At 42.1% G+C, this 26,293-nt stretch overlaps 1 protein-coding gene and 2 long non-coding RNA genes across 6 annotated transcripts in view; 1 reads left to right on the forward strand and 2 right to left on the reverse strand.

Annotated features, from left to right (window-relative positions):
• The window catches only part of LOC137197259 (uncharacterized), a 53,217-nt gene extending 46,181 nt beyond the window's left edge, over window positions 1-7,036 (reverse strand). Inside the window, exon 1 of the long non-coding RNA XR_010931373.1 lies at window positions 6,946-7,036. This is a non-coding gene — a long non-coding RNA (uncharacterized lncRNA). The remainder of the gene's footprint in view (window positions 1-6,945) is intronic.
• A 260-nt stretch (window positions 7,037-7,296) lies between these two features.
• Window positions 7,297-10,437, forward strand: LOC137197264 (uncharacterized). The gene is made up of 2 exons (XR_010931374.1): window positions 7,297-7,382; window positions 10,257-10,437. It is a non-coding gene; the product is annotated as an uncharacterized lncRNA (long non-coding RNA).
• Window positions 10,338-26,293, reverse strand: part of ebf2 (EBF transcription factor 2) — a 29,322-nt gene continuing 13,366 nt past the window's right edge. For 2 of the 4 annotated variants that reach the window (XM_067610517.1, XM_067610510.1), the window contains exons 7-16: window positions 16,854-16,935; window positions 15,210-15,351; window positions 13,968-14,098; window positions 13,622-13,748; window positions 13,411-13,499; window positions 13,235-13,300; window positions 12,647-12,821; window positions 12,374-12,556; window positions 12,094-12,264; window positions 10,338-11,909 (exon numbers count right to left, since the gene is read on the reverse strand). In XM_067610517.1, the coding sequence (XP_067466618.1) occupies window positions 11,878-11,909; window positions 12,094-12,264; window positions 12,374-12,556; window positions 12,647-12,821; window positions 13,235-13,300; window positions 13,411-13,499; window positions 13,622-13,748; window positions 13,968-14,098; window positions 15,210-15,351; window positions 16,854-16,935 (1,198 nt within the window). In that variant the 3' untranslated portion in view covers window positions 10,338-11,877. Of the gene's footprint in view, window positions 12,265-12,373; window positions 12,557-12,646; window positions 12,822-13,234; window positions 13,301-13,410; window positions 13,500-13,621; window positions 13,749-13,967; window positions 14,099-15,209; window positions 15,352-16,853; window positions 16,936-26,293 lie in introns of all 4 variants that reach the window. The other 2 variants (XM_067610503.1, XM_067610494.1) reach the window with 1 other exon arrangement.

Consider the following 26,293-nt stretch of genomic DNA (forward strand, 5'->3'; position numbering starts at 1 on the left):
CCTTGTCTAATTTAGTCATCCTCCTCATCAGGGACAGGTCACATGGGTGCACAGGTCTAGAGAATATTTCTCCAACAAACACTGCATTTAATCAGAGTTGGTCATAATGACAGGAAAGCTAATAATGAATCTTATTGCTTTGCATTAGTCAGATTCACACATCAGCAGCAGGCTCTCATACAGATACAGCCAAGTGTTTACTATGCTGCTCATGCCGAATCCACCTCAACATTTGTAATAGCAAAAAGTCTCCAGTGTGTTAGCTGGCAGAAGTCCACAGCCTACAGTGAGATACAGTATTCTGTGGTACAGGCCTGTGCCATCCTCTGCACTATCAACTGTGGCTTACAGCAGAGTTATTTTAGCAGCGGTGTTAGTCACTAGTATCAGCCAAAATGAGATGATGGGATGAACAAAAACCCTTGCTATATTTGCGCTACAGTGGACCATTTTGTAATTTCAAGTGGATCAAAGGATAATAATACTGCCCTTTTAACCACGTGAAACAGATTATGGTTGGTCGTCACAGACTATCAATCGGAAAGGCAAGAAACGTCAAGCAGTGAAGAATAGAGGTTAGACAGCACCCTCTATTGATGAACAGGGGGTACTGCAAAAAAGGGAATAGGAATACACAATACTTAGTTCCACCATCAAACATGAAGGGTTTTGGTAATTATCTGCTGTTTAAATTTGTTCATTTATGAGTCTTTTATCAAACAACAAACAGTACAATTACACCATTACAACAACCAATGCCACTAAAATTTTACAGGGCAAGAAAATGGTATGACATGATAACTCAGAGACAACAAGTGTGGTAGAATCAGGAGTAATCCATAATACTGATTACACCATGGATCATAGCGCCCCCCATAGGCAACTCTTATAGTATCACATATCTCAACACTGCACTGCAGCACACAGCCAACTCAGAGCAACACCACAGGACTGCACAGCTCAGTGCTGCTCTGATAGGACAACACACTGCTCAGATATAATCAGGGATCCAAACGAACAGGATACATGCAAATTAATACTAAAAAATAGGTAATTTTGTTAAAGCAATTTGCATTGTCAAGTACAGTCTGTCTCAATATGTGGGTCCACATCTCTACAGGAGGTGGACATGATAACAAGGAACTTTTGAAATTGTCAGTCAATTGATTAGTAAATTGACAGAAATGTATCACTGGTTTCAGCTTTTCAAATGTAAGGATTTGATGCTATTATTTGTAGTCCTATATTTACTCAGCATATACAATAAGTAGGCGATTCTGTTTAAACTGTATCTAATCTGTCTCAATAAACAGGTCCACATCTTTACAAGAAGTGAGCATGACGATAAGGAACACATCAAAATAACATAATGAAACTTTGATATTAACACTAAAAAACTACAGTCTTTGAAATTACTGTACAGTTGAATCAACACATCTCTGACAAAGACTCAACTTGTTTTTTAATATAATAAGTAGGAGTGCAACTAACATGTATTTTCATTATTGGTTAATCTTCAGATTATTTTCTTGGTCTATAAAATGTCAAAAAAAAACAGTGAAAAATGTCCATCACAATTTCTCAGAGCCAAATTGCACATTCGATCGACAGACTAAAACCCAAATATATTGCTTTTACTATCACAGAAAACTAAGAAAACCAGTAAATCTTCACATTTGATCAGCTGAAACCAGAGAACGTATGGCAGTGCTTAAAATTATTTTAACAAATAATCAGTTATCAAAATTGTAGCAGATCATTTTCTGCTGATCGATTAATCAACTAATCATTTCAGCTCTAGTAATACAAAGATAATATTTGTTGCAGGTCTACTGTGTTCAATCAAACTATAGTTTCAAGTGTTCTTGTTATTTTGTACACCGCCAGTAAATGTAATTTCTGGTGGACATTTTGCTGTCATCCCTCCCCTCCTGACATTTGGCAGATTAAGCATGGAGAGAGGAAAGAGCAGGATCGCTCGGAGACCTGAAATGCTCCTTTAGAAAGATCTATTTCCTTCTCTCCCTCTCTCTCTGTCTTTCTTTCTCTGCCTCTCTCTCTCTCTCTCTCTCTCTCTCTCTCTCTCTCTATCTCTCTCTCTCTCTGCTGGCACTGCACCAGCAGAGAGAGCACTGATTGAGAAAGCCATATGGCAGGTAACAAACCAAGGGCAGGCATCATGTGCACACTGTGCCGCGGCTCAGGCATGTTGCCACCTCATCTAAAGGGCTCATCTGATTCTAGGGAAGTATGTAAACCAGAGCTCAGTGTAAATATGCTATGAGTGTTACTGATGCTACACCATCACCAGCTCTGTGGTGTAAACAGCAGTTCAGAGTATACTCATAGCTGCAGAGTCAGCAGTGAATATCGCCGTCACACCAACAGGGAATGACAATGGCCTTAGGCAGATTGACAATCACTTCTGTTGTGTACAGTGGCTCTTTCAAAGCACAGCACAGCAGTGTGTAGGCAAAGCAATACTTTGTTCTCAATTGATTGTTTAAAGGGGGCTTGTCTAGTGATTAAAACAATTACATTACTGCCACTATCTTTTTTACTACACTGAAGAGATGTGACGAGCCCAATCAAATCTGCAGCATCTCTTGATCAGACTCACAAAAATACCTCATAATGAAAACGCTCATCTTTGTAAACCGTTTAGGTGAGTCTCTAACCACGAATAATAACAGAAACTCCCATCTGTGAGGTGTAAAGTACAACAACTGCAGGATCTGAAATGCAGGCAAACTGTCATAAGAGAACATAGTCAAAGCTTTCTCAGTGCTGTCAGATGGGAGAACAGTGGCACTGATTTGTCTCTCATACTGGCTTATCAACAAACTACAATCAGCGATTAAAAACCTCTGGAGACCAGTTCTACAAAGACAAAAAAAACTCTCTATGAAGACACAAAATAACTGATTTAATATCTGGTTTCTGAAGCATTTTTTCACATAGCACCTGACCAATGAATAAACACTGAGAAGATTAGGAGATGGTTTAGTAGATGAAAGGTAAACTGTGTGCATGATGGACAAATGGAGCTTCATCAGCTGAGGGACACTTCTGCCATCTAGTGGCCCCTCAGTGCACATGACTCAAAAAACAACATCTGTGTTTCATCGATCAGATTGAAGTGCTGAGTAACACTGTCTGAGCCTCTCTGATTGATAGTCAACTCATGGTTGTAATTATTACAAAATGTGATTAATTCCATGTAAAGCATTTTTCTTTATATCTTTTGTCTTTTCTTGTCAGTGGTTGTCTATCTACTGTATGTCAGAGTAAATCCCCCTGCTGCTCTTTGGCTGTACTCTAAACTCAGGAACTCCAGGGTTATGAAAGCGTTGACTGAAAAGATGTAAAAAATAAATAAATAAATAAATAAATGCAGCAGTTAAACGTTCTCATTGTGAGAAACATACTATTTTTGGTGAGATGATATTTTTGATGTTGTAACTTCTTTACTAATCAAGTAAAATAACCGGAGATGTTGAATTTTAAAATCAATAATGCAGAGTCCCTGGAAGGCATGTGCCATCTAAGTGCTTAGTGCTCACTATGACCTTAGTGGACTTGGTGAATGGTTTAATCCAAACTACTAAAAATTTTATTTACTTTACATTATATTTGTGTGGCATTTATCCAAAGCATACCAGTTTCAGACTGATTTATTGCCTTCCTGACAGCTTTTAGCTCATGCTCATATGGTGTGAAAATCAACTTGCAAATACTTAAAACCAATTTGTGACAGAAATCTTCTGTTTCTTGTGTTTAAAAGAAATCCCAAACTTTCAAGTGCTGAATCTTGGACTTTTCCACAACCACTTAAATTGTCCAACAAGGGACATGTTTTTGAAACTGTCTCTGCCTATAACCGCAATTCTCTGTGACATAATGTAACTGTGAAATAAAATGTGATTAAATTATTAGGTTTATGTCTCTGCAATTCTATTTTTATAAAACAATCCATAGAAGATGGGAAATACATATTAAACTTATTAAAAGTGTTTGTAAGCTATAAATAAGATTTGTAGTTTGTGAGCTAAAACAGAAAAAACCACCAAGGTTGTACATGATGATTATATATGATCATAATAATGGGTTTCTCTTTCTCAATTCGTTTTTTCTCGTAACATTTCAAATTAACAGAAGGGAAAGCAATGGGCCCTGGTGTGGACATGTAGGTGTGGGGTTGACCTTAAGCAGGAAAAAAGCTAAGATGTCAGGGAGAGTGAAAGACAAAAGAAGGAGAAATGAGAAGGAAATGGAACAGGAAGTGCAGGGGAGGAGGCCACAAACATTTGAGACACATCCCCCAGAGTCCCATTCCCTTCCCCTCACTCCTCCCTCCTCTCATTCCTCTTCTCTTTTCCTCTGTATGTTTCTTTTCCATAGATTCCTTACACATGGTTTCCTCTGACCCCTTCATTTAAAGAATTATTCCATCCTCCTCTCAGCTCCATCCATCTTTTCCCCACAGGTGGCCAACCTACCCCACAAAACACTCCCTCCTTACATCCTCACTCCACAGTCAGGGCCACCATGCCTCACCTTGGCAGAAAAATAACTGCTTGAAACTTGTCAGTGCCGCTCTGTCACTGCGGCAAGTTTCAGAAATATCCCTTAAGCTTGATTCTGTTTAATTACATTAAAGCCAAATACAAGAACATCTGGCGATATTGTTTCAAATCCTGAAAAGCTCAGAATACTGAATACACTCTGTGGGCCGTTAGAGTAATTACTGGTTATCTTTTACAAGGTGTAACCGGAGCCAAAACAGACAGTGACTCCCCTCGTGACACCCAGCGAGTCCTCACTTTGTCCCAATCTGTTCCTTTGGATGTACAGCCCGCCTCCTTCCACCTGTCTCCTATTCTTCCTTTCTAATCAGGCGTCCCTGCCAATCAATTTGATCGCCATGACAACATTTCTCAGGACGCCCACCTCCAAAACACCGCCACCACCCACCCACCCCTATAAACAAAAACAATACAAAACAAAAAAAAAAGCTGAATTCCGACAGCTCAGGATTGATGAGGGAGAGTCCTGTCAAAGGCCAGAGATTAGATTAGGACTGAAGCACACACACACGCACACAAACACACAAACCACAACACAGCTCCGAGGCAGCAGGTGCTTTTGGTTAAACCTTAATTACATGATCTCTGATTTCTCTAATTGATATGGTAATGACTATGTAATTAATGCAAAAGCAAAAATACCAGCAGCTCTCCTAATGAATGGATTTATTTGATTAGATATCCTCCTGCATATTTATGCATGCTGGTATACAGAGGACAGAAAGACACATAAAACAGTTGTTTGTGCTTGTTGTCACAGTGTTGCTACCACCAGCATGCCACGACTACGCTGCTGGATAGGACAGAATTCAACATACAGATTCACATATGAATACAAATTAAGCTACTTGAGACGAATCTTGGTGAAAAAAATACTGTCTCTGAAAAAAAAACAGTACATTTGCTGCTTCTTTTAGTGCAGATGATTGTAGTGTGAACACTTCAGATTAAGGGGAAAGAAAAATGAAGCCTGTTCTCTTTCACAGGTAGGTGGCGCTATGGGGCTGCCTCACACACACACACACAGGACACACAGTTTGCATGATTGAGGATGAACATTAACAGCACTGGTGCACCTTTTAAAATTAGCAAATCACTAAAAAAAAGTTGTCATTTTAAGTCTGAAGATATATTGTATATATTTTAGTTTGAAGACAACTCACATCTGTTAACCCCCCCCTCGACCCACACACACACACACACACAAAGCTATAACTTCATCATTGGCAAAGGGTCAACTGTGACAACTAGATGTGACCCAGGTGCAATTACTCTCCGCAACACTTGCAGGGGGGAAAAAAGGGTAGATATTTGGGGAGAGACTCCAGTATGACAAGTCACCTTCTGGGGATGAGAAATCATTTCTCCTGCTCGCTGACTCTAACATATGTCTCCATATATCTCCAGATATCTGGAGGGATAGTTCGAGGAGAAAGCGAGTGAAAGCACATGTGGGCCCTGACCAGGTGTGAAGAGCAGAGACCCGAGGCTAAACCGCACCACCCAGACTCTGTTCTGACAGCTGATCTGGACACTGCCTGTCTCTCCTATTCAATCTGGGTTCGCAAAAGAGAGGAAAGAAATCTAAAACAGACAAGACTGACAGTTAACACACAGGCTGATGTGCAGTAACGGTTTTAATGACAGGGTGAGAAGAAAATTTTTATGGTTACATCAATGAAGGAATAGAAATCCCTCTAAAAAAAAATTGCTAATTTCCACATTGGTAGGGTCAGCTTTTTTACTATAATTATGTTTTTGATGGGGCTTTGACTAAAAGATCAGTATAGCAAATCAGCTTCATCTCATGTTAAGAGTACTTGGGTTTCTCTCTTCAGAGGAAATCCATCAAAAGATAGACTCCTCCACTTTAAGGAGGAAAGAAGCATTTCCTTGCTTTCCAAACAATTGCATAAAAAGTTAATCAAATTAGTGCTGAAAATTTTATTTTCATTGGAAGCAGTGGAAAATCTGCCAAAGACAAGACTTTTTTAAGACTTTAATTAATTGTTTCTGTAATAAAAAAGGCATACTAACGCACTGAGATCAAGACAGGCTGATGTCACACAAAAACTGGTTTGATGTTCCAAAAAACATGAGAAAAGACTTCAGATGGGCGTGTTTTCTGTTTACTCTGGGCCTGGCTGCCTTGGCTGTACCTCAAGGCCACGCGGGTTATAAATCATGGAAACATCAATCAAGACATAATACTTTCCACAAGCTTGATACTGGATGTGTTGCCTATTAATTCCATTTGGTGAACAGCACATTTCCACGAAAGGCTCGCTTGCAGAGACCGACAGAAGAGAAGCTAATACCATTAATGAATGGTGGAGCGCTAGTTGGTTAACTAACTTACCTCTGAATAATGTGTTTCTTACGGGGCCACTCGGGCCACGGTTGATGGATGGCCTTACAGAAGCCGGGTCAATTAGCCAGGCTGGATTTCCCTCCATGTCGGCTGCAGACAGCACTGGGAGAGCTCCTACCTCTGTCACGCGGCCTGGCTGTAATTAATCACCAGCGCGAAGCCTTCTCACCTCACACCGCCGCGCGCACAAACAGCCAATACGTGCGTTCGGCCCAAATTACATCTAATCTGGCTAATTGTCAATATTAGACCCAGAGTAGGAGAAAGATCGTGACATAAAAAGTCTTTTCTAACGACAAAAGATCTATCCTACTGTACATTCTGCATAGTGCGTATTTTATAATGAGAAACCTGATGTTTTGTAAATTAACAAGACAGAACCAAGAAATATGAAAGGAAAGTGATACCACAGAAGAAACTCACAGGTAAATACAATTAATGTTCATTATAACATAATGACTATAAGTAAAAATGTACTGAAACATCAAGAATACAGTTATTTAATCTTAAGGGTAGGTCTCCTGTTGGCATATTTGTTCAAAAGGCCACAAAAAGGTAAAATATGTGATCCAAATGTAAACATAAGAGTCACCACCATCGTAAAACTCAAAACACAAGTTTGGAAACTGCTACCACTCCCAAATTCAAATACAGGTCTTTAATAAGCCAAACTGTAGACTAACTTAAAGTGTATGTTTTTTTTTAAATGCTGTTAATGTCCCATCTGTTTCGTCCCATTGTTAATTCAACTGAATTGTGTGCATTAGTATAAGTAAACACAGAACTAAAAGGTGTGCTCTATTATCAGATGGGAAACACAAAAATGTAGAATTTCTAACATCCTCTTTTATGTATGTGAATATACATCAAATTACTGACTACTGGGGCCTTCAAATTTACCTAATTAAAATGAATTTAATGTATCTCATATTATAAAACTTAAGCATAGTTTTAAGTGGACATAATTAATGGCTTCTAGATTGTATTGGGTGCTCAGTCTACTTACACCTTACCCCATGATTACTGTGCATCTCTCTCTCTGCGTCTCTCTTTCTCTGTCTCTCACACACACACACACACACACACACAAACACACAGGTACACACAGCACAGATTGAGAGGCAGGGACAGAGACGTCACTCTGTGTTCACAGAACATACTCTGTGCTCTGGACAAAAGCAGCAGGCTGACAGATGAGGTTTGTGTCTGGGGGCAGGGGAGCTATGTGTTGCTGCTGCTGCTGTTATGTGTGTGTATGTGTGTGTGAGTGTGGATCAGGTATTCCTCACGTTGTGGGGACGTAAATCTCATTAATTTTAGGGTAAAGACTTGGTTTAAAGTTAAGGTAAGTTTATGGTTATGTTATGGTTAGGGTAAGGGTTAGGCATGTGGTAGTTATGGTTAAGTCTCCAGGAAAATAAATGTCAGTCAGTGTGTAAGGTCCTCTGAAGTGATGAAAACATGACTGTGTGTGTGTGTGTGTGTGTTGTGCTTATGCATATGTGCATGCATGCATGTCTGAGCGTGTGTGCACCTATATGTGTATGTGCCTGTGTGTGTTTACATGTGTGTGTAATTTTGTTGGGGGGTTGGTCTCATGGGGCAGCTCTGTGTCTGTCCCATCTGCCACCCCACTCTACTGACACCCAAGGGAATGGCAGAAGGGGTGGGGGATTCATTTTGTAAAAAGGAATCGGGGTCCAGTGGTCTAATGGGCAACAATGCAGGTTTACTGACGGGCCAAAGGCAAAGGACACTGGCTGGGTGTGTGGAAGCCAATCTACCAATCTATTTGACAAAACATTGGGCCACCCCTGTCAAGCTCTGCCTCAGACTGCCTAATAAGCGACGCACACCCCTGAAATTATGCCTCAAATGAGAAAGGGGTGCACTGTATTTTACATACACACACACAGACACTACATACACCCGGGGCTAATGCATGGCCATGCTGTGGCCAGAGGGCTAATTGGGTATATAAACACAAACATATCCCTTGAGAGAGAAGAGGGGAAGGGTGTATTTTGTGCTATATGCTCCCTCTATTTAAGGAAGACAATACTGTAACTTAAATATGGAAGCTCATCAGTCCTTTAGCAGTATCAATAATGAAAGATGACATGGTTTTTGCTCTCGTACGCCCAGGAGTTCTTTTGAAGCTGTGCATATAGTGTGATGTGGAACGACTTGGTGGCAGGTGGCATCTCATGCTGTCTTTATCCAAACTGTGATCAGAAGACAGTAAATGGCACCAATGCCGCCACAACAACAAAACAGTCATGTGGAAGAGGAGCATATGGCTCCTGCACCACTGGGCAGAAGGAGCACTCAACAAGATGAATGCTGAGGTGCTGGCAACAAAGCTGACTTTAACTTGTCAAATTAACAGCATATCAAAAGAGAGAGAGAGAGAGAGAGAGAGAGAGAGAGAGAGAGAGAGAGAGAGAGAGATGAGGAGGAAGCAGCAGCAGCCTGAGCTTTTTTTGACAAGTGCCACTTGATGGTGACAAAGACAGCACAGAGAGAAACAGTGACTTGCTGGTGGGGTCAGATCACAAACAGAGTTAGCAGCCGTTTGAAGTCCACATGTCTCTCACTGTCAGAGTTGTTGGTACACTGTTTGTCCATACATGAATCATAGAAACACACACACAGACACGCATCCACCGGGTGCTACCCTGCCCCCTCACTGCTTTGAGCGCTATGTTAATGAAACAGTTGCTGTTTCCTGGCATAACATTAATTACCCGATCAAAATAGAGTGGGTAATTAACTGCCCTTCTTTACCAGTGCTAATTACATTAGCAGAGAAGGGCCATTTCAGGGGAGCAAAAGAGAGGAGAGAAAGAAAGACGGGATGAAGCTGTACCAAACAAAGACTGAAAAAACAAGGGAACAGTGAGGCACATGCCAACGCGTGTATGGGTTTTAAGAGAGAGAAAGAGACAGAGAGGAGGAGGCCATGCTGGAGGGAGACTCATGTGGTTCTCACTCGGGCCCCCAGAGGCTTGGTCCTCAGAGAAAAGCAGGTTTATTGGAGAGGAGAGAGATGGGGGGAGTGTTGTTGTTTATCTTGACATGCTCTACTCAGTCTTTAATGCTCGCATCACAATTAAGATGCTGCGGCTCATCAGCTATGTATACAAAACAGTGTAGCAAGCTGCGCAAGCATACAGGTGATGGGCGCAGTCAAAAATAGATTCAGCACAACCTCGAGATGTGCAGCCTGGTAATGTCCAAGAAATTTGAAAGATAACAGTGTGCGTGAAAATACTAACAATGTAACTCTGTTTCTGCAGGTTAACAACATACATGTAAAAAAGAAACCACTGCAGATTTATGCTTGATGTAAGAACCAACACAAGTAAAACCAAGGTTAGTGACTTTTTGCTTATTTGTTTTATTTGGAGCACAAAATATAATTACACCTTGAGATATACAAATCACATTTGCACCATGTTTTGTACCGTTTCAAAGAAAGATGGCTTCAAAAACATAGTATTAAATTGCTAATAATTTTTAAATAAATAAAGTTAACCAAACTCTAAAAACAAATGTTCAAATGTCATCTACTCTTTGTGTTCTTTGTTTTCACATCCTGAGAATGAAGTTTGTTTTGTGGTGGCAAAAAATCAATGAATAAGAACAGCATGATATGGGTTGATGAACATTTAATACGCCCTGTTCTCTTCTATTGAGCAGTTTGTGCTTTCATTTACTGTACTGCATAGTGACTAGGAACCTGTACTCTGTTTAACCATTTAAAATGAAACTTAAAGTCTTTATGTTATAATAATATCGTTTCAAATTTGCAATGTGGAATGAAATAACAGGGCATTGGTGTGACAAAGCATGCATTACACGTGAAATTAAAAAGGATAAGGCTAACTAACATTTTTCCTTTACACAAGGACAATAACCTTCTTTAACTGTGAGCATAACATTAAGATTTTGTTATGCAAGAAACTGCAAACTGGGGATGTTTTATTCCAAACAGCTGTAGTTTATCTTCTCCACAGCGAAATCCATCACTTTTAATCAATTATCAATTATAATGGCATTGTTGAGATAACTTAATTTCATCAACAGTTGGAAAAAGGACCACTTTATAAAAACACGTTTATATTATTCCCTAAACTAACTATAATAAGTTAAATTGCTTGTTCTTAAATAAATCAATATATGAATTCCTTTAGTAATAACCCTTGAGACAAAGAATTCTCCCTTGTAAAACCGTAGAGATCAGAACAAAAAATAAAGGGTCTATTTTTCTGGAATGTAAATCGTCTTCAAAAAGTCTACTACAAAAAAACCTCTCGCTAACTCACAGACAGTGTACACACATGCCGTTTAAGGTGTCCATACACAGACAAATAGCACCCTGCTTTTTAGAACTGCAACATAATATCAGAGTTGTCCATCATCCAACAACGTTCAGTGCTCTCACAACGCGTCCCGTACGTCTCTGGCCAAGGTTTGGGCAGGTGTTGGAAGAATCGAATACTGCATGTGACAGTAGGCCAGAGGTAAATACAGATGCTTTCGAAGGTTGAGGTGATTTTAGGAGCAGCTCTTCCTCTGTTTCCTTTAAAAAACGCTTCATGACACACACAGCGGTATAGGGTCCAGTCTGGTGCTGTTAGCTAAGTAGCATTGTCTGTCTGTGGGTGAAGTAATCTCCTCTGCCTCTGGAGTAGATGGCTGGTCTTTGGGACATTTTCATAGCCAATCCTGTTCATCCACCTGGATGAAAAGGAGACTAAGAAATGGCGGGGGGGAAAGTGGGGGGGTGGGGGGTGCTCAGGGAGTGAAGTTACACATGGTCACTATTGATCAATTTTCCATTCTCCCTGCCCTCTGAGTGCCAAAAGAGGGGCTAAGTGAAGCAGTGGTCTGGGGCAGATTGGGGTGGGTGCTTTGCTACATCGGGGGAACAACCAGGCCCGTCATCGCTGGAGAGAAAAAAATATGCAAAATCTATGATTCTAATCAATCAGGTCTTGCATTAATGTACAGTACATCCAGCAACTTTTTTTTCTGTCTTGTTCAGTCAAAGCTTTCGTGTGGTTAGTACAAGGGGTTAGACTGCATTCGTAAGTTCAGAGAGGGGGGTCAGATAGTGAGTTGGATGGCTACCTCTGAAGCTGTTCCCCCCTGAGGCGGGGCAGGCAGGGGAGGGAGAACCCTGGGGCCTGAGGACGGGAGCAAAAGCACTCTTCTGTTTAGCAGCAGACGGGAAGGAGGAGAAAGGCAAGAGAGACGATGAAGAGCTGGAGCTTCCTGGTATGGTAGGGCTGGAGGGCATTACTGCGGAATAGAGAGCAACAATCAGTCTCACATCTGAATATCACAACAGACTCAGCCATGCTAGGTTAGCGCACAAATATGCACATTTAGAAAGCACATAAGTTCTTACTGTAGGGAGAGCCTGTGGGGGAGGTACTGCTGAAACCGGGAGAGCCAGGAACTCCTAGACTGGTCATGGGAACTGTCCCATAACCTCCAGTCATCCCCCCGCTGCCCCCGTAGCTTGATTGCTGAGGAGTGGAGGCTGAGGGGTAACCCCTTGGAGACAAGCTGCTGGAGTTTCTAATGTAACCTGGAGGAGAAACAAGAATGTTCAGTCAGATCTGAGCTTAATTAGTAGCAAAACTGAAGTAGTGCACAATTTATGACTCATTCTGCTCACCTTGGCTGCTCTGCCCTGGCTCTCCGATGCTGACGCCTAACTGGGAAGGATAGGAGCCCAGACCCATGACACTGCCGTGAGCTGGTGAGCTGGGCAGCGCCTGCAGCTGACTGTGAGGACGGGGAACGCTGTAGAGTGCCTCAGCAATGTCAGCTGCACGTTTCAGCAACATGTCCTACAGGAGATAAAACAATGCAACAGTTAAGTTACAAATACAGAGAGAGACCAGTTAATAATGCAGTTTTGTTAGGCTGTTAAGATGAAACCTCCGTGATTATACCTGTGGCCTGACTGTTTACTGGTGAACATTTGTCAATCTCAAAAGCTGAATGTGTATATTTTAGTCTTGTATATTTTAGTCCATTGACTGCCAATAATTTCAACAACAAACTTCTCAATGCCGGTGCATTCAAGGTCTTCTAAGAAACTCCAAAATGCAAAAACAATATTTTGAGAAATAACAACTAAATATTGGTCAACTAAATATTCACAGCATTGGATGACCTATCTTTAGCAGGTTTCAAATCCCCGCAACTTAATTTTCCTACCTTACTGAAGTGAAATGAACAGCTGCCTGCTGCTGCTTACCTGATTACTGTGTGGATTTCCGTACAGGGCCTCCACAAGATCTGCTGCTCTCTTCAAGAGGATTTCCTGCAAATGAAAATTTATTACATTAAAATTTTAGACTGTAGCTTGCACAGTTCCTGAAAAAATCAGTGTGGTCAGTACAAAGTGTGGTCTTTCATTTAGGAGTCTCTCACCTTGGCTAGTTTCTCTGGGTCACCAGGATGTCGGGGAATGACCTTCTGAAGACGCTGGAAACCGTAGTCTATAGTTGGCTCATTCAGAGCTAAAATAAAATAAAAAACAAACATATAACACATCAGTCCTCAGTCGCAGGTCATCAAAAGCTCATATTTAAAAAGCTTCATTGTTAAGTGTAAAAAACTATATGATGTATTTTCTACTCACCTGTGTAGATGAAGCGTCCGGGTGCTCCCTTGCAAAACTGTTTAGATTTATAAGACAGTGTGACCTCCACGACCCCAGGAATGTGGCGAGGGGGTGTCTGGACACGGATGGCGTGCGGCGTGATCAGCTGAAGGAACAGCACAGAAATCGTGTCATACAATAGCAATAAATGATTCCCCCCGCGCCTTGTAAATATTTAGGCTAACATATTACTGTGGAAAGATTAATTTGTGTAGACTCTCCATAAATCATCTAAATAATGAGACAAGCCATATGCTATATATATCATTTCAAAATATTCTAAGAAACGGTATCATTAGTGAGATGTCTTGAAGACAATGCCTACCTCACTCCACACCAGCATGCTGCCAAACACCACCTGCAGCCCATCAAAGAAGTTCTCCCCAATAACAATGACCATGGCCCCGCCAGTGGTCCAGCCCTCGCTGGGGCTGATGGCTTTGATACACGGGGTCGCTAGACAGGAGAGCAAAGCAAGAGTTACTCCGAGGGATTCAGTGCAGGATCTACAACTATTGAAAAAAAGAGAGGATAGAGTGTGCATCTGTCTCTGGAGGAATGCTTGGAAGGTTCATGAAAAACAACTTCCAAGGCACTGTTCAGGCCGTGATATATCCATGATTTGGCTTTTGTCCATGAATAACACCACAAAGAACAGGATGTTAGATAGGAAAAAATCCATATCAAATACAGGTCAAGAAGTCACATGACCTGAAAGCGATGAAATATGAATAAAAATTGCAGGTACAGATGTGGAAGAAATATTCAAATCTTTTACTTCAGCAAAAGCAGCAATACATCAGTGTTAAAATACTCCACTACAAGTAAAAGTCTTGCATTTAAATCTTAACACAGAAATATTACAGCAAAATGTGCTTAAAGGATCAAAAGTAAAAGTACTAACACGCAAAAAATAGCCCTGTGAGTGTTGTGTTATTATAAATATTACATTAATGTATTATTAGTAGTACATAAGCTATATTGTTATTATTTTGTAGAGATGTTCTGATCTACTTATATACTACTGGGTAGTTAATTCTACAACAGTGTCTCATACTTTATAAGTCCAACATATGTTTTGTATTGAAAATATTCATCAGAAAAGTTTAAAAGCACATAACCTTAAAGCTGTACTTGAGACAAGAGTACTTGAGTAAATGTACTACGTTTAGTTACTTTCCACCACTGCACAGGAAAATGTTATGTGTGTTTCTTGGTTCAGAGATAAATGTGACTACTGATGGAAATGTTCTTGCCTATATTAAATTGTGCTCTTCATGCTTAAACATATGGATATAAGATAAGATATTATCCATGTTGTATGTGAAGACAAGTATTTAAATAATGCATTAATTTGCTCAGTTAATGACCTCAATAGCATCACCGGTTATGTTTGATATATCATGGTGATTATGAATGGACATTAGGCAACTCAAGTACCTGCTGCTGAAGAGTTCCTTGGATCAGTATGTTCTATGACTGAGTGTGAATGATGAAGCAGACGTGTAGTGAAATAGAAAAGATAAATGAGGTGTGACATTGTAGTGTTGTAGTGTTAATGTCTCACCATATTCCATGGTATTCTCAGCTGACTCTCCTGGCTCCAGTCTGCGAGCCCTCCGACCGTGTTTTGAGTTGTTGTGGACGAACATGTTGTCAGACACTGCTAGGACGTGGCCGTCCACACTTACAGTGCTGGACAAGACCACCTGAAAGGAGAGGAAAAGAGCCAAGAGAAAGATACATGAGTGTATGTGCACGACTTGGACAGCACGCTGCGAGTCACAATCTCCGGTTACAACAGCAAAATCCCTGAGCAACAATTTGTTTCGGCATACAGGTGATAGTAATATTTCTCAATAGGTATGTGACATCAATGGGATCTTCATAATGTGTCTGCATTCTGGTGATGACACCGCTCATACACCCCTCCACTCCTCCATCAGGCCTCCATATGGCCTCTCCACTGCCTCTTGCCTAACTTTTTGATTCATACAGCATGGAGCAGGCTCATCGTTGTCTCCTCCTGATCCTTCAATGACACCAAACATATGGACCAAATCTCCCATTTTAGCCGGCCGTTAAAGTAGTGGATGATATATAGTGGCCCTAATTTGATTTTCTGGCCACAGCATGTGTGTGTTCCTTCCCACATCTGCCCCGCATGGATGACACATATATAATTAATGAGAGGACATGTAGTTTTTTTCTCTTTGGATATTAAGGAGTGTTGATGTGATACTATTTCTTAAAGTGATAATAATTGTGTGTTTATGAACATGTTTATGAGAGTTAGAGGGAATGGGTCAGTGAGAAAAAGGTATTTTATTTTTTTTACCATAAATATTTCAAAATTCATAGAAAATCAGACAGCAAAGATAAAACCATACGCTCACTTTGAAATAAACACATGGCAGTAATTTTGCAGGTGAAGGAACATAGGAGAGAAAAGGAGAAAAAAGCATATGTGCTATAGGTGCTGGAGAGGGAGGGGAACCTAAAGAAAAATAACTGTAAATTATCGATCAAGCAGCCGACTCCTGTCCAGCTCTGATCACCTTTTAACCCAGAGATGAGAGTCTTGGAGCGCCTGTGTGCTCATAACTTCTCAGCATGTGTCACATCGTAGGAGCTAAAGCAAACATGGTGGAAGACAGGGGGAGCTCAGAGAAGGGAAAGGGACAGGGTTAGCTAGGAGAAGGAGAATGCCAGACAGGGGCCGCTGGTGCTGAAAGACGGCAGAGGAAGTGAGGCGGGAGTGTCCCCTGTGACCACTTCCTGGGTCACGGAGCATGACCTCCCCCATCTGGAGCCAATCACTCAATTCTTGACAACTTCCTGAAACACCTCAACCTATTTCCTGCACCCCACCACCAAGTCTCCCACATATCTAACTCCTTTCGTTTGTCTTTCCGTCTCTCTGACTTATTGATTTTAAACTTTAACTACTTCTTCTATGTCTCTTGATATTGGGCAATTCATTGAAAATTGGTGTAAACTCCATGTATACAGATTGGATAAGAAAATAATTGTAAAATAATTAATTCAAATGGGAGGGCGTGAAGGTGGTGTGTTTTTACTTGACCGTGAAATCTTTGTTTTCTTATATTTTTTTTCACATTCAGTGCCACATGTTATCACGTTACCTCTTTCTACTCACACACAAGCACACATTCACAGGCACACATTTTTTCTCTCCATCTATTCGTACCTGAAATCTCCTCATATCCCTCGGGTTTCCTGCTGTCTTCAGACAATTCTGGTTGCATTTCAGGAAAAACTTCAAGAAGAACCTGCAAAGGTAAATAAAGGGACATATGTTTGTACGTCAGCAACTAAGAAATCACATGAAAGAATCATGTATATGATTATTTGCTACCCAGAATGACACTAACAGTCAAAGGAGATGTTAATTATTTTTCAGAGACAGGTTTTGTGGATGGTGTGTGCGGGTATGTGCGTGCACATCTATATGATTACAACTCTGACATCAATCCCGGCTGTTTAGTTTAGTATTAAAGTCAATGCTATTGCACTTTAAATCAAGTGATGAGAATTTGAAGCACAGTCCAGTGAAAAGCACTACTGTGTTTCAAAGTAAACTGGAGACAGTGATGTATGCCAGCGGACTCAGGGGACTCGTGGTATCCCGCAATGCCGTATTTGAACCCCCACATGGGAACGGAGAGGGAAATGAAGTAGAGACGACTACAGAGAAAGTAAAATGAGGAGGTGGAAAGAGGAAGGTAGTGATAGAGGCGCAGGCACTGGTATGGACATGAAATTTGTTTTCAAGTATATGTGTCTCATTATGTATGTGAGTTTACTTTTGAGAGTGATAGACTGTGGAGACGAAGATAAAGACAGAGAGAGAGAGGGGTGCTGATAGCCTCTGTTACACCAAAGAAAACCTGAGAGAAAGGTGGAATAAATAGGAGAGAGGGAGACTACGGAGAGAGACTCCAAATCCCAGGTGTACACAGTTCGGCAACACAGCCCGCTGCCATGGCAACGCAGCTCTGCCGCAATCCCAAAGTCCCCATGCTGAGAGGCAAAGACAGCGATGGGAAAGAGAAAGCAACAACAAGAACACATTCCATCACTGAAATACAGAGAGGAGGGAGGAGAGAGACTTGGCAAGGTGAGATGCAGGAAAATATATGAAGGGGGCAGGTGCAGTGGAGGATGAGAAGATCCACACAAATCTCACGGAGAAGAGAAATTAGGCAGAAGAAGCATGTTAAAACAAAAGAGAAGAGAAATGAGCTTGGAAATGATGTGAGGTTATGATATAATTATGGCAATTGGCAAATATATAGCCATCAAACCAGATGCCCACTTCACAGAGAACACAACTCTGTCTTTCCTATGAAAAACACATCCACTAATGTTCCAATTAAACAAACAACAACAGTGCAGAAGAAAAATGCTGCAGAGGGAGGCAGTGGTTTTTGGGCTACATGGGTAGCTCCAATCCCACCCACACTGCACTCTCTGCAAATATAAGTCATCTTAATGGAGAGATGTTGTTTGGAGAGGAACTTCATATTGGCCCCACAGCCCTGAACCCTCCCATCGAATACTAATCTCTCCCTCATTCTGTCAGCTTTTACTCACAATTCTTCCATCACTCTCTCCAGCTTCCTCCCTTGTGAACGGGACCTGGCTTGCAACTAGCTCTCAGTTCCAACAGTGTGTCCAATATTTCTTGATTTGAGCTATTTCGTCGGAGGACAATCAATATTGTTGTTGGCAGAGATCAGTGATAGTTCGGACCTCCAACTTTTAAGTTGAACTCGCCCTCATTTTACAGTGGAAACATGTAAAAGGGCACATCTGCGTTTCTCCCTGCTTCCTTCTTCCATTTCTTTCCTCATTGATGACTGACTTTGTCATCCTCTCTTATATTTGCCTTCTAGACATTATGACTTTGTTAGTTTAACGTGATTTAAAATCACTACGTATACAGTGTAAAAGGAAATATACAGTATACAGTTATAGTTTCCTGACCATGACGAGGGCTATAATCATGTTCTGTTTTATTTTACTGCCTCCTTTGAGGGTCATAGAGAATGTACATTTTATCCTGGGCAATGATTCTTACATTATGGCTTATTTTTAAAGGCTATAAGGGTATATATAAGGAGGTAATTCATAATAGCACATGGACCATAGTTTTGGTTTAAAGTCTAACCAGCAGTCATCACTCATTTGACTGACAGCCATGATAAAACTCTGCAATGATGCCTCAGATAGTGAAATCATTAATTGAGAGGTTGCTTACATCCATCTCAGGCTTTGTGCACTTTCTGAGGGTTCTTGACCTTGTTTGTTGACTTCTTCTCATCATTCCTTGTTTGTATGACACCAGATGCCTCACACACATACGCAGAAACACACATTCACATGCATGCATGCACGCTCTAATACACTGACACCCCCACCTTTGCCCCCCTCCCAAAAACCCATTGAGTCAACTTTTCACCCCCCCTCAGTTCGGACGCACACAGCTGCAAATGCTGAAATTAAAGCGAGACATTGACGCATATATTAGCATGCATTAGCCGCTTCCCCCTGCCCACTTAACATGCAAATCTCCCAGCCCCGTCGCCTCGCACCTTCTGCCACACATTCATTTGCTGAATTATAATTAGACTAATCTTGCATAATTAATAAGAAGTCGAGGACCCTCTGTTTTTTATCCCCTCCTCTATTGTGGTTGCAAAAGTTTAATATTGCTGTTGTTTGTTTTTGTTTTGGTAATGTAATACACCCACACACCTCCCCATCCACAGGGAAGAGATGAGGAGAACATGCAAAGAATTGGAGGTGATCTTCGTGTCACAGGGAAATCGCAGAGAAAGGCTATTTTCAAAGAGCTCTGCTAGCTTTAGTGTGTTTATATTTAATGTGTGCTTTGTTCTGCACATTTACAGAATATTCTATTCCATAAGCATTGTGTACAGTAGAGGATCTGTTTGATTAACACAAGTGAGTAACATAGTACAAATAAAGATAACGCAGAGCCTGTTTCAAAGTTGAAACTGTCATACATGTCCTTAATAATGTATCTTTTTTTCTTCAAGTGAAAAAAGTAGCAAGTCAATTTGGAAAAGATTGACAGAAAGACTGTGACTGTGACTGTGTACTGACTGTGACCAAACCTTGATACAAAAAAAAAAGAAGCTTCCGTTGGCATAACATTACCAACAAATATGACACAAAAATAATTTTTGATGTCTGAGATTGATATCAAATTTAAAAAGTGATTGAATTTCACACAGTTTGCAATGGTCAGCAATTGAAAACAAGTTACATCTTCCACAACATCTAACCTCCACAGACACACTTAACCAGGAAACACAAACAAAACATAGACCCGAGTCCTAAACCTTGGGATCATTTTCCACACTGGAACCGCAGGGAGTCTGTTTTTTCTTTTCTGTCTTCACTTCTGCATCTCTGTCAAGGCCTCCGGTCCCTTTTGTCTGCATCTGCTTCAGTTCCCAAGACTAAACACAGGCCTCGCAGCATGCGGCGACTATCCCAATGGTGACAACTTGCTTAACTAAAACTAGTTCAACAATCAACCAGTATGTCGTGACACAAAAAAAAATAGAAAAGATCTTGTTTTTTTGTAAATTTTTCACTCCTCAGTGTGGTCCCTCAGTTTCACGTTTCTGTCCATTGCGGCATCTGTTACACATGAGTGTTACACTCTACACTTTACATATGGCCTTAATCATGAAGGGAGCACCTAAGCAGCACAGGACCTCTAACAAAAATGTTCGTAGGCATTCATCAGCACTAATCATTGTTGACATAAACTGCCTTTTCACATAGACATAAAACACATCACCCTCTGTGCTCATTGTAAATGAAGGTTTACTAGCAGTGGCTCTTGAAGCATGTGATGCAAAAGGCTTTAACGCAGAGTTCAAGTTAGTTAGCAGCACAAATATAAAACTTTCTCCACTCCAGTCATCTCCTTTTTTTGGCTTTAGCCTTCCAATTGGGTTACTGCACCAAAGATGACAAATGTGTGCTGCAATACAAAAATATGGAAAGAAAAACTTACTGAAAAGAATGAAGAGGAGGAGATTGTCATAATTTTTTTTTAAGCAAACATCTAGATGCCCTGCTGCAAACACAAGCAACGATGCAGAGAGGAATAAGGACAGAGGGGCAGACTGAAAAAGCTACTCCTCTTCATCCTCTTCATATATGTAACTACTCATATAAATTGTAGGAAATAAGAAGAGATCGAACAACAGAAAGATGAAGAAGAGAAGAGGCAAAGACAGAGGAAGAGAGAGGGAGACTGTTGACGTCCTGTATTCAGGGCCATCACTCATCAGACATCCCCTCCACCACCACCACCCCCCCACATCACCCAGAAAAAACAAAACAGTGTCCTGACATCGTGGTGGAGGGGAGCTGAGGGGAGGGCCGGGAGGGAGGGAGGAAAATTAGGAAACCAGATGTGAAGCATTAAAACATACTGACATGCTGAGGGCCTTCCTCTGCCACACTCACACACTGAGAGCACTAACTCATACAGCAGGCCCATATACGTGCACATATGCATGCATATGTCACGCGTGCGCACGGGCAGCGCAAACCACACACACATGCATGAGTTCACAGAAAAATACGTAAAGACAAATACTGACTTGCAAGCAAACCATGTGTGCACAATCAATCACTCAAAATGATACAAATTAGCAAAACTGATGCCTTAAAAACAAATGTCTAAAAGTCATATGCATGTATGTGCTTGCTGATTTTTAATAAAACATGTAGTAAAGGGCCAAAAACATGCTGCAGCTCACGCCCATGGGCTAGGATTTGGATAAACCAGTGTTGACCTAAGAATATTTCACGCCAAGGCACAAATCTACAGATGGGTCGTCATGCATCAGTGTATGGATATGCATCCAATTAGTACATGTACCCAGGCCGAGGAAAGGCTGAGGGGGAGGGATAGAGGTGTTTTGTTTTCCTCCGTGGGGAGAGCTATGTTTGGGGGAGGTGAGGAGGGGGGTAGTAATAAATACCCCTGGACCCGGGTCCCCTGGCAGACTGGAAGCTAGACTGGTCACCAGGGTTAACACCCGGGGCACATGACCTTTGACACTGCTAATGGGGCACAGAAAACCCTCCACGAACTGATACCCCCTCTGTCGCATACCACCACAGGACCTTTCACACCAGCCTCCTAGTCCACACAACCCCCCCACCTCCCTCCTAAAACATACAGGGATATCTCTGGCATCAGCTTCACTCGTCTTTCACCAGCAAATGTCATTCAGCCAAAGTGACTCCATGTTAGTCTTTTGTAATACAATGCAGATCCAGTCATGGATTAAACCATTAATGACATGTCACTTTTCTTGATGTGACACCAATACCAGTGCAGTATCAAGGTTGAGTTGGGAAAGTTTAAACTTACACTTACTTACACCCACATACAGACACACACCTCAAAATAGCCCAGTGAAATATCTTTTTTATCAGTATGGCTGAGTTTCAAACTACTTTCAAAATACTTTTTTGGTGCTGCCACAAATGTGTCCAGAGCACTGAGTACTGAAAAAGCTGGCATTAAATGCCTGATCAGATTGGTGGTCTTATTTAATAAGTACTGATTTAAATCTTAGTTTTGCCAATTTTGGCTTCTAGGGTTTGTAGAAAAATGTAAGCAAGGCATCAAAAAGAACATTTTGGTGTTGGTGCTGAAAATATTAAATGATACCAAGCCCTACCAGCAAGCAGAATGACTCCAGGTAGACAACAAGCACATGGGGGAGCTCAGCTCTTTATAAATTTGCCTGGTGGATTGGCTGTGCCCCTCTGGCCTCTCCTCCGTTGCCTCCCAGGCTGGCTTCACCCCTGCAACCTCAGACCTGGCCCACCCCGCCTCTAAACTTGAGAACTGTGACAAAGCCAAACATTTAAACCACTAGCGCTGATTTATAGAGCTTGGTAGTGCTGTAAAACCTTCAGGCTTGCCACCGCAAAAGTGACTGAGGCACGGTGGAACTGAGAGGAAAAGAGGGATGAGAGGAGGAAGGTGGAATGATGGGAAGGGTACACAAGAGCTACTCGAGTGTTTCAACGAGGTTTCCCCTGGGTGCTAAAGTGTTATACTGCATAGCTTCTCGCTAGCTGCTAAATGTGCATTTTAACAATTTAAAATGAATTAATGTTTCAGTCTCCCAAGCTTGGCCAAAAGCATAGATTGCATACAAAGCTTGGCCACATGGGACTGCGGTCAGTCTGCCAAATAGAAGGATATGGATAGATATTCAGAGTCAGGAGAACATGAATTCACAACCAGGACAGGGAATAGAAGTCCCATCAGTGGCCTGACCTCTCCCAGCATGCTTGGTGTGTCCTGAGGGACAAGGATTCAAAATATACTCTCATAACTGTCAAATGGAGACACGGAGCACACTCTGCAGATGAATAGATTTCAAACATACCAGAAGGTCATCTGCAATACACTAACACTAATCTTGCTTTTTCAATCAATCAGCCACTAATCAGATTTACCAATAACATGTGTATATCAAAGCTCGACCCGAACCTTTCTCAGAGAAGAACAATGAATCTGGGATGGATGCCACCGCGAGGGAGAGGAGAGGAAAGAGAAGCAACAACAGAAGGAGAAGAGATGTCTTCTTAATTAGCCAGTAATGATAAGATCTGACAAACAACATCTGTTTCCAGAAAGAGAGAGAGGGGGGGGGGGGGGGGAGCAAAGCGGGAGAGGGAAGGAGAGGGCGGGAGAGAGGGATAGGAAGGAGGACAAGAGAGAGAGAGAGAGAAGCGGCTGAGAAACCTGTGAAGCCTAGACAACAGGGACCTGCTTGTAAGAAAGTAAAGGGGGAGCGAAGGGGATGTGTAAGGGAGGGAACGCTGTGTAGCGTGACACAATAGAAGAACGGAGGATGAGAAGTATAACAGAAGTGAGAGAAAGACAGACAGGGGGAGAGAAATCTGACAGGGTTGAGGGAGTCTAAGAGCCAGGACGAATATGACAGACAGTGGAAAGAAAACAGATCAAAATGAGAGAAAGGAGGAAGATAGACAGACGCAGAGAAGGTGAGCTGGATAATGGTGCTGTAGGGAGGGAGAGAGAGGAGGAACGTGTGAAGAGATGGGAATGGAATTGCTCAGAGGTCCAGGGTGCTGTAATTTACTGTCCGTGGCTAATACACAGCAAATGTGTGGAGTCGAGGACTGGGAGAGGAAAAGGGGAGCCGGGTGGTAGGGGGACTGGAGGGAGGGCACGCAGACTGTTGGGGCTCTCAGCATGCCTGCTGGGAGCCTGTCAGCAGTCACAACACCCCCTGCCCTCAGCCCTGACAGATTCATCAGGACTATTACACACACACACATATAGACACATCAAAAAGATTAAAGTGGCATTACAAATGTTAAATAGCTGTTTCTGTTTTCCTTTAACTTATATTTTCCCTCCATGATGAGGAAAACACGTCTGTTGCATAAATGATTCAGCCACCATGAGAGCAGATGAGCCAGTCATGATTCCCGCTTTGCTTTAACTTTATATGCTGCAATTCAGTGGAGAAGTCTATCCCACGCTCTGTCTATACCATATCATCTTGCTTATATCAACATTGTGTAATTAAAATGCCTGTAGAAGTGTTTTAAAATGTAGATCTGTTGTACGAAAACTGAATCTGCACAATTCTTTTTTCCATGGACTACAGGAAGAATAGCTATTGCCTCAGGCATTAGCCGATAGGGATACTTAATCAAATGTTATTTAAGAAATCCTGCAGATGTATAAATATTAGTGTTAGGAAATGTTTTTGAAAAGTGAAAGGTGGGGGAATTTCAGCGAAATCTGACTCCTGAGAGGTATAGTCTGTCCTGGTTCCAGATAAACAGACAAACAAACAAACAAGGTGGCTTGCGGGGCCGGCCAGAGCACCAGGGGGCATTGTTAAGTCATTAGTGAAATTTAAGACCTTCACAGAGGAGGATGACCGGACATATACAAACACACACACACACACACACGCACACACACATCCTCACAGCTCCACCCACAGCAGCAGCATCAAGCTAAAGAAAACAGGCCTTGTTCCTAAATACCACTGCTAACTGGCCTCTGACTCCACACACACAAACACACACATACACACGCGCACACACACACACACACACACACACACACACACACATATACACACACAGTCATGTTTCCATCACTTCAGAGGACATTACACTGACTTATATTCATTTCCTGGAGACTTATCCTATAACCACCACATACCTAACCCTAACCTTAACATAACCTTAAACTAACCTTAACTTTAAACCAAGTCTTCACCCTAAAATTGATGATTTACGTTAAGAGGACTTGCTTTTTGTCCCCATAAGGGAGACGAGCACCCACAAAATGACATAGACAGATTTACATCCCCACGTGTGTGTGTGTGTGTGTGTGTGTGTGTGTGTGTGTGTGTGTGCGTGCGTGTGTGTGACCAGGAATACCTGGTCCACACACATATACACAAACACACACACACATACACAAACACACACACACACACACACACACACACACACACAAACACATGAGATCCTGATTACACTGACCACAAGATCCCCTTGCAAAATAAATGGCAACTGCAGGAATTTCACATGAAAAATAAACCCACACACAGGCAAATCTAAAGTCACACACAGGCATAACCACACACTCGCTCACTTGCTTGCGATCTGAAGTACCCTTTAAATCATTCTAATCTGCCCCCTTCTGATCCTCTGAGTACCCCTACTTAATCTCTACACTGCTCAACCAAAGGTGAACCCTATTAGTGGCCAGACAAATGGGAGGGTTTGCCCCAGCTACTCTGAGAGCACGAGGCCTTTCAGAGTGCCACTGAGCTGCAACTCAAAACTTCTAATTTCCCCCCTCTGTCCCCTCTGCATCCCACCCACTCCAAGTTCCCCCACTGTTCCTCCACATTAGGCCATTGGTAGTCTCCCATTTCCTGTCAAAACATTTCTGTGCTGCTCTCTGTTTCCGACTGCCCCCTCTGTAGGCTCTCAAAGAAAACAAACCGGGCCTACTCCTCGTGTCAGGGTTCAAGCCATGACAGCCAACACTGGCCGAAGCAGAGCAAAGGTGACAAAACACAAACTCAGCTCATAACCTACGACTCATTATACACTTCCTGTGCACACTGGAGTCCAGGATCGTCCCAGTTCACGTGAGACCACATTGCAAAAAGCTTGAGCCTCACAAAAGGTCCCTGAACTAATTTCCACCCATCTAACTCTGAGTGAGGCTCTCACTGTTTCAGGCAGTACCTGTCAGTGAATTTGATATTCTAGACATTGTATCGTCTCTCCCTGTCTGTCTTTGTGTCATTCTCCCCCTTGTATTGCCCCAAGGGAGGAGCCATCCCCATGGTCCTGTGCCAGCTGCTCAGTGGTCCAGCCTGTGTGCCGCTCCACTGTGTGAGGCGGTGTGCACTGGAGCCTCAGGGCCCTGTCGCCACGCTGCCTGGCCCCCTGCCTGAGGGGCTCACTGACAGGGGGTCTGGAGGGACTGTCCAGTACTAGCCCACCAGGGAGAGACCTGTGACAGCGGACTGAAGGGACTGGTGT

Source organism: Thunnus thynnus, chromosome 2, assembly GCF_963924715.1.
Source record: "Thunnus thynnus chromosome 2, fThuThy2.1, whole genome shotgun sequence".
Taxonomy (NCBI): Eukaryota; Metazoa; Chordata; class Actinopteri; order Scombriformes; family Scombridae; genus Thunnus; species Thunnus thynnus.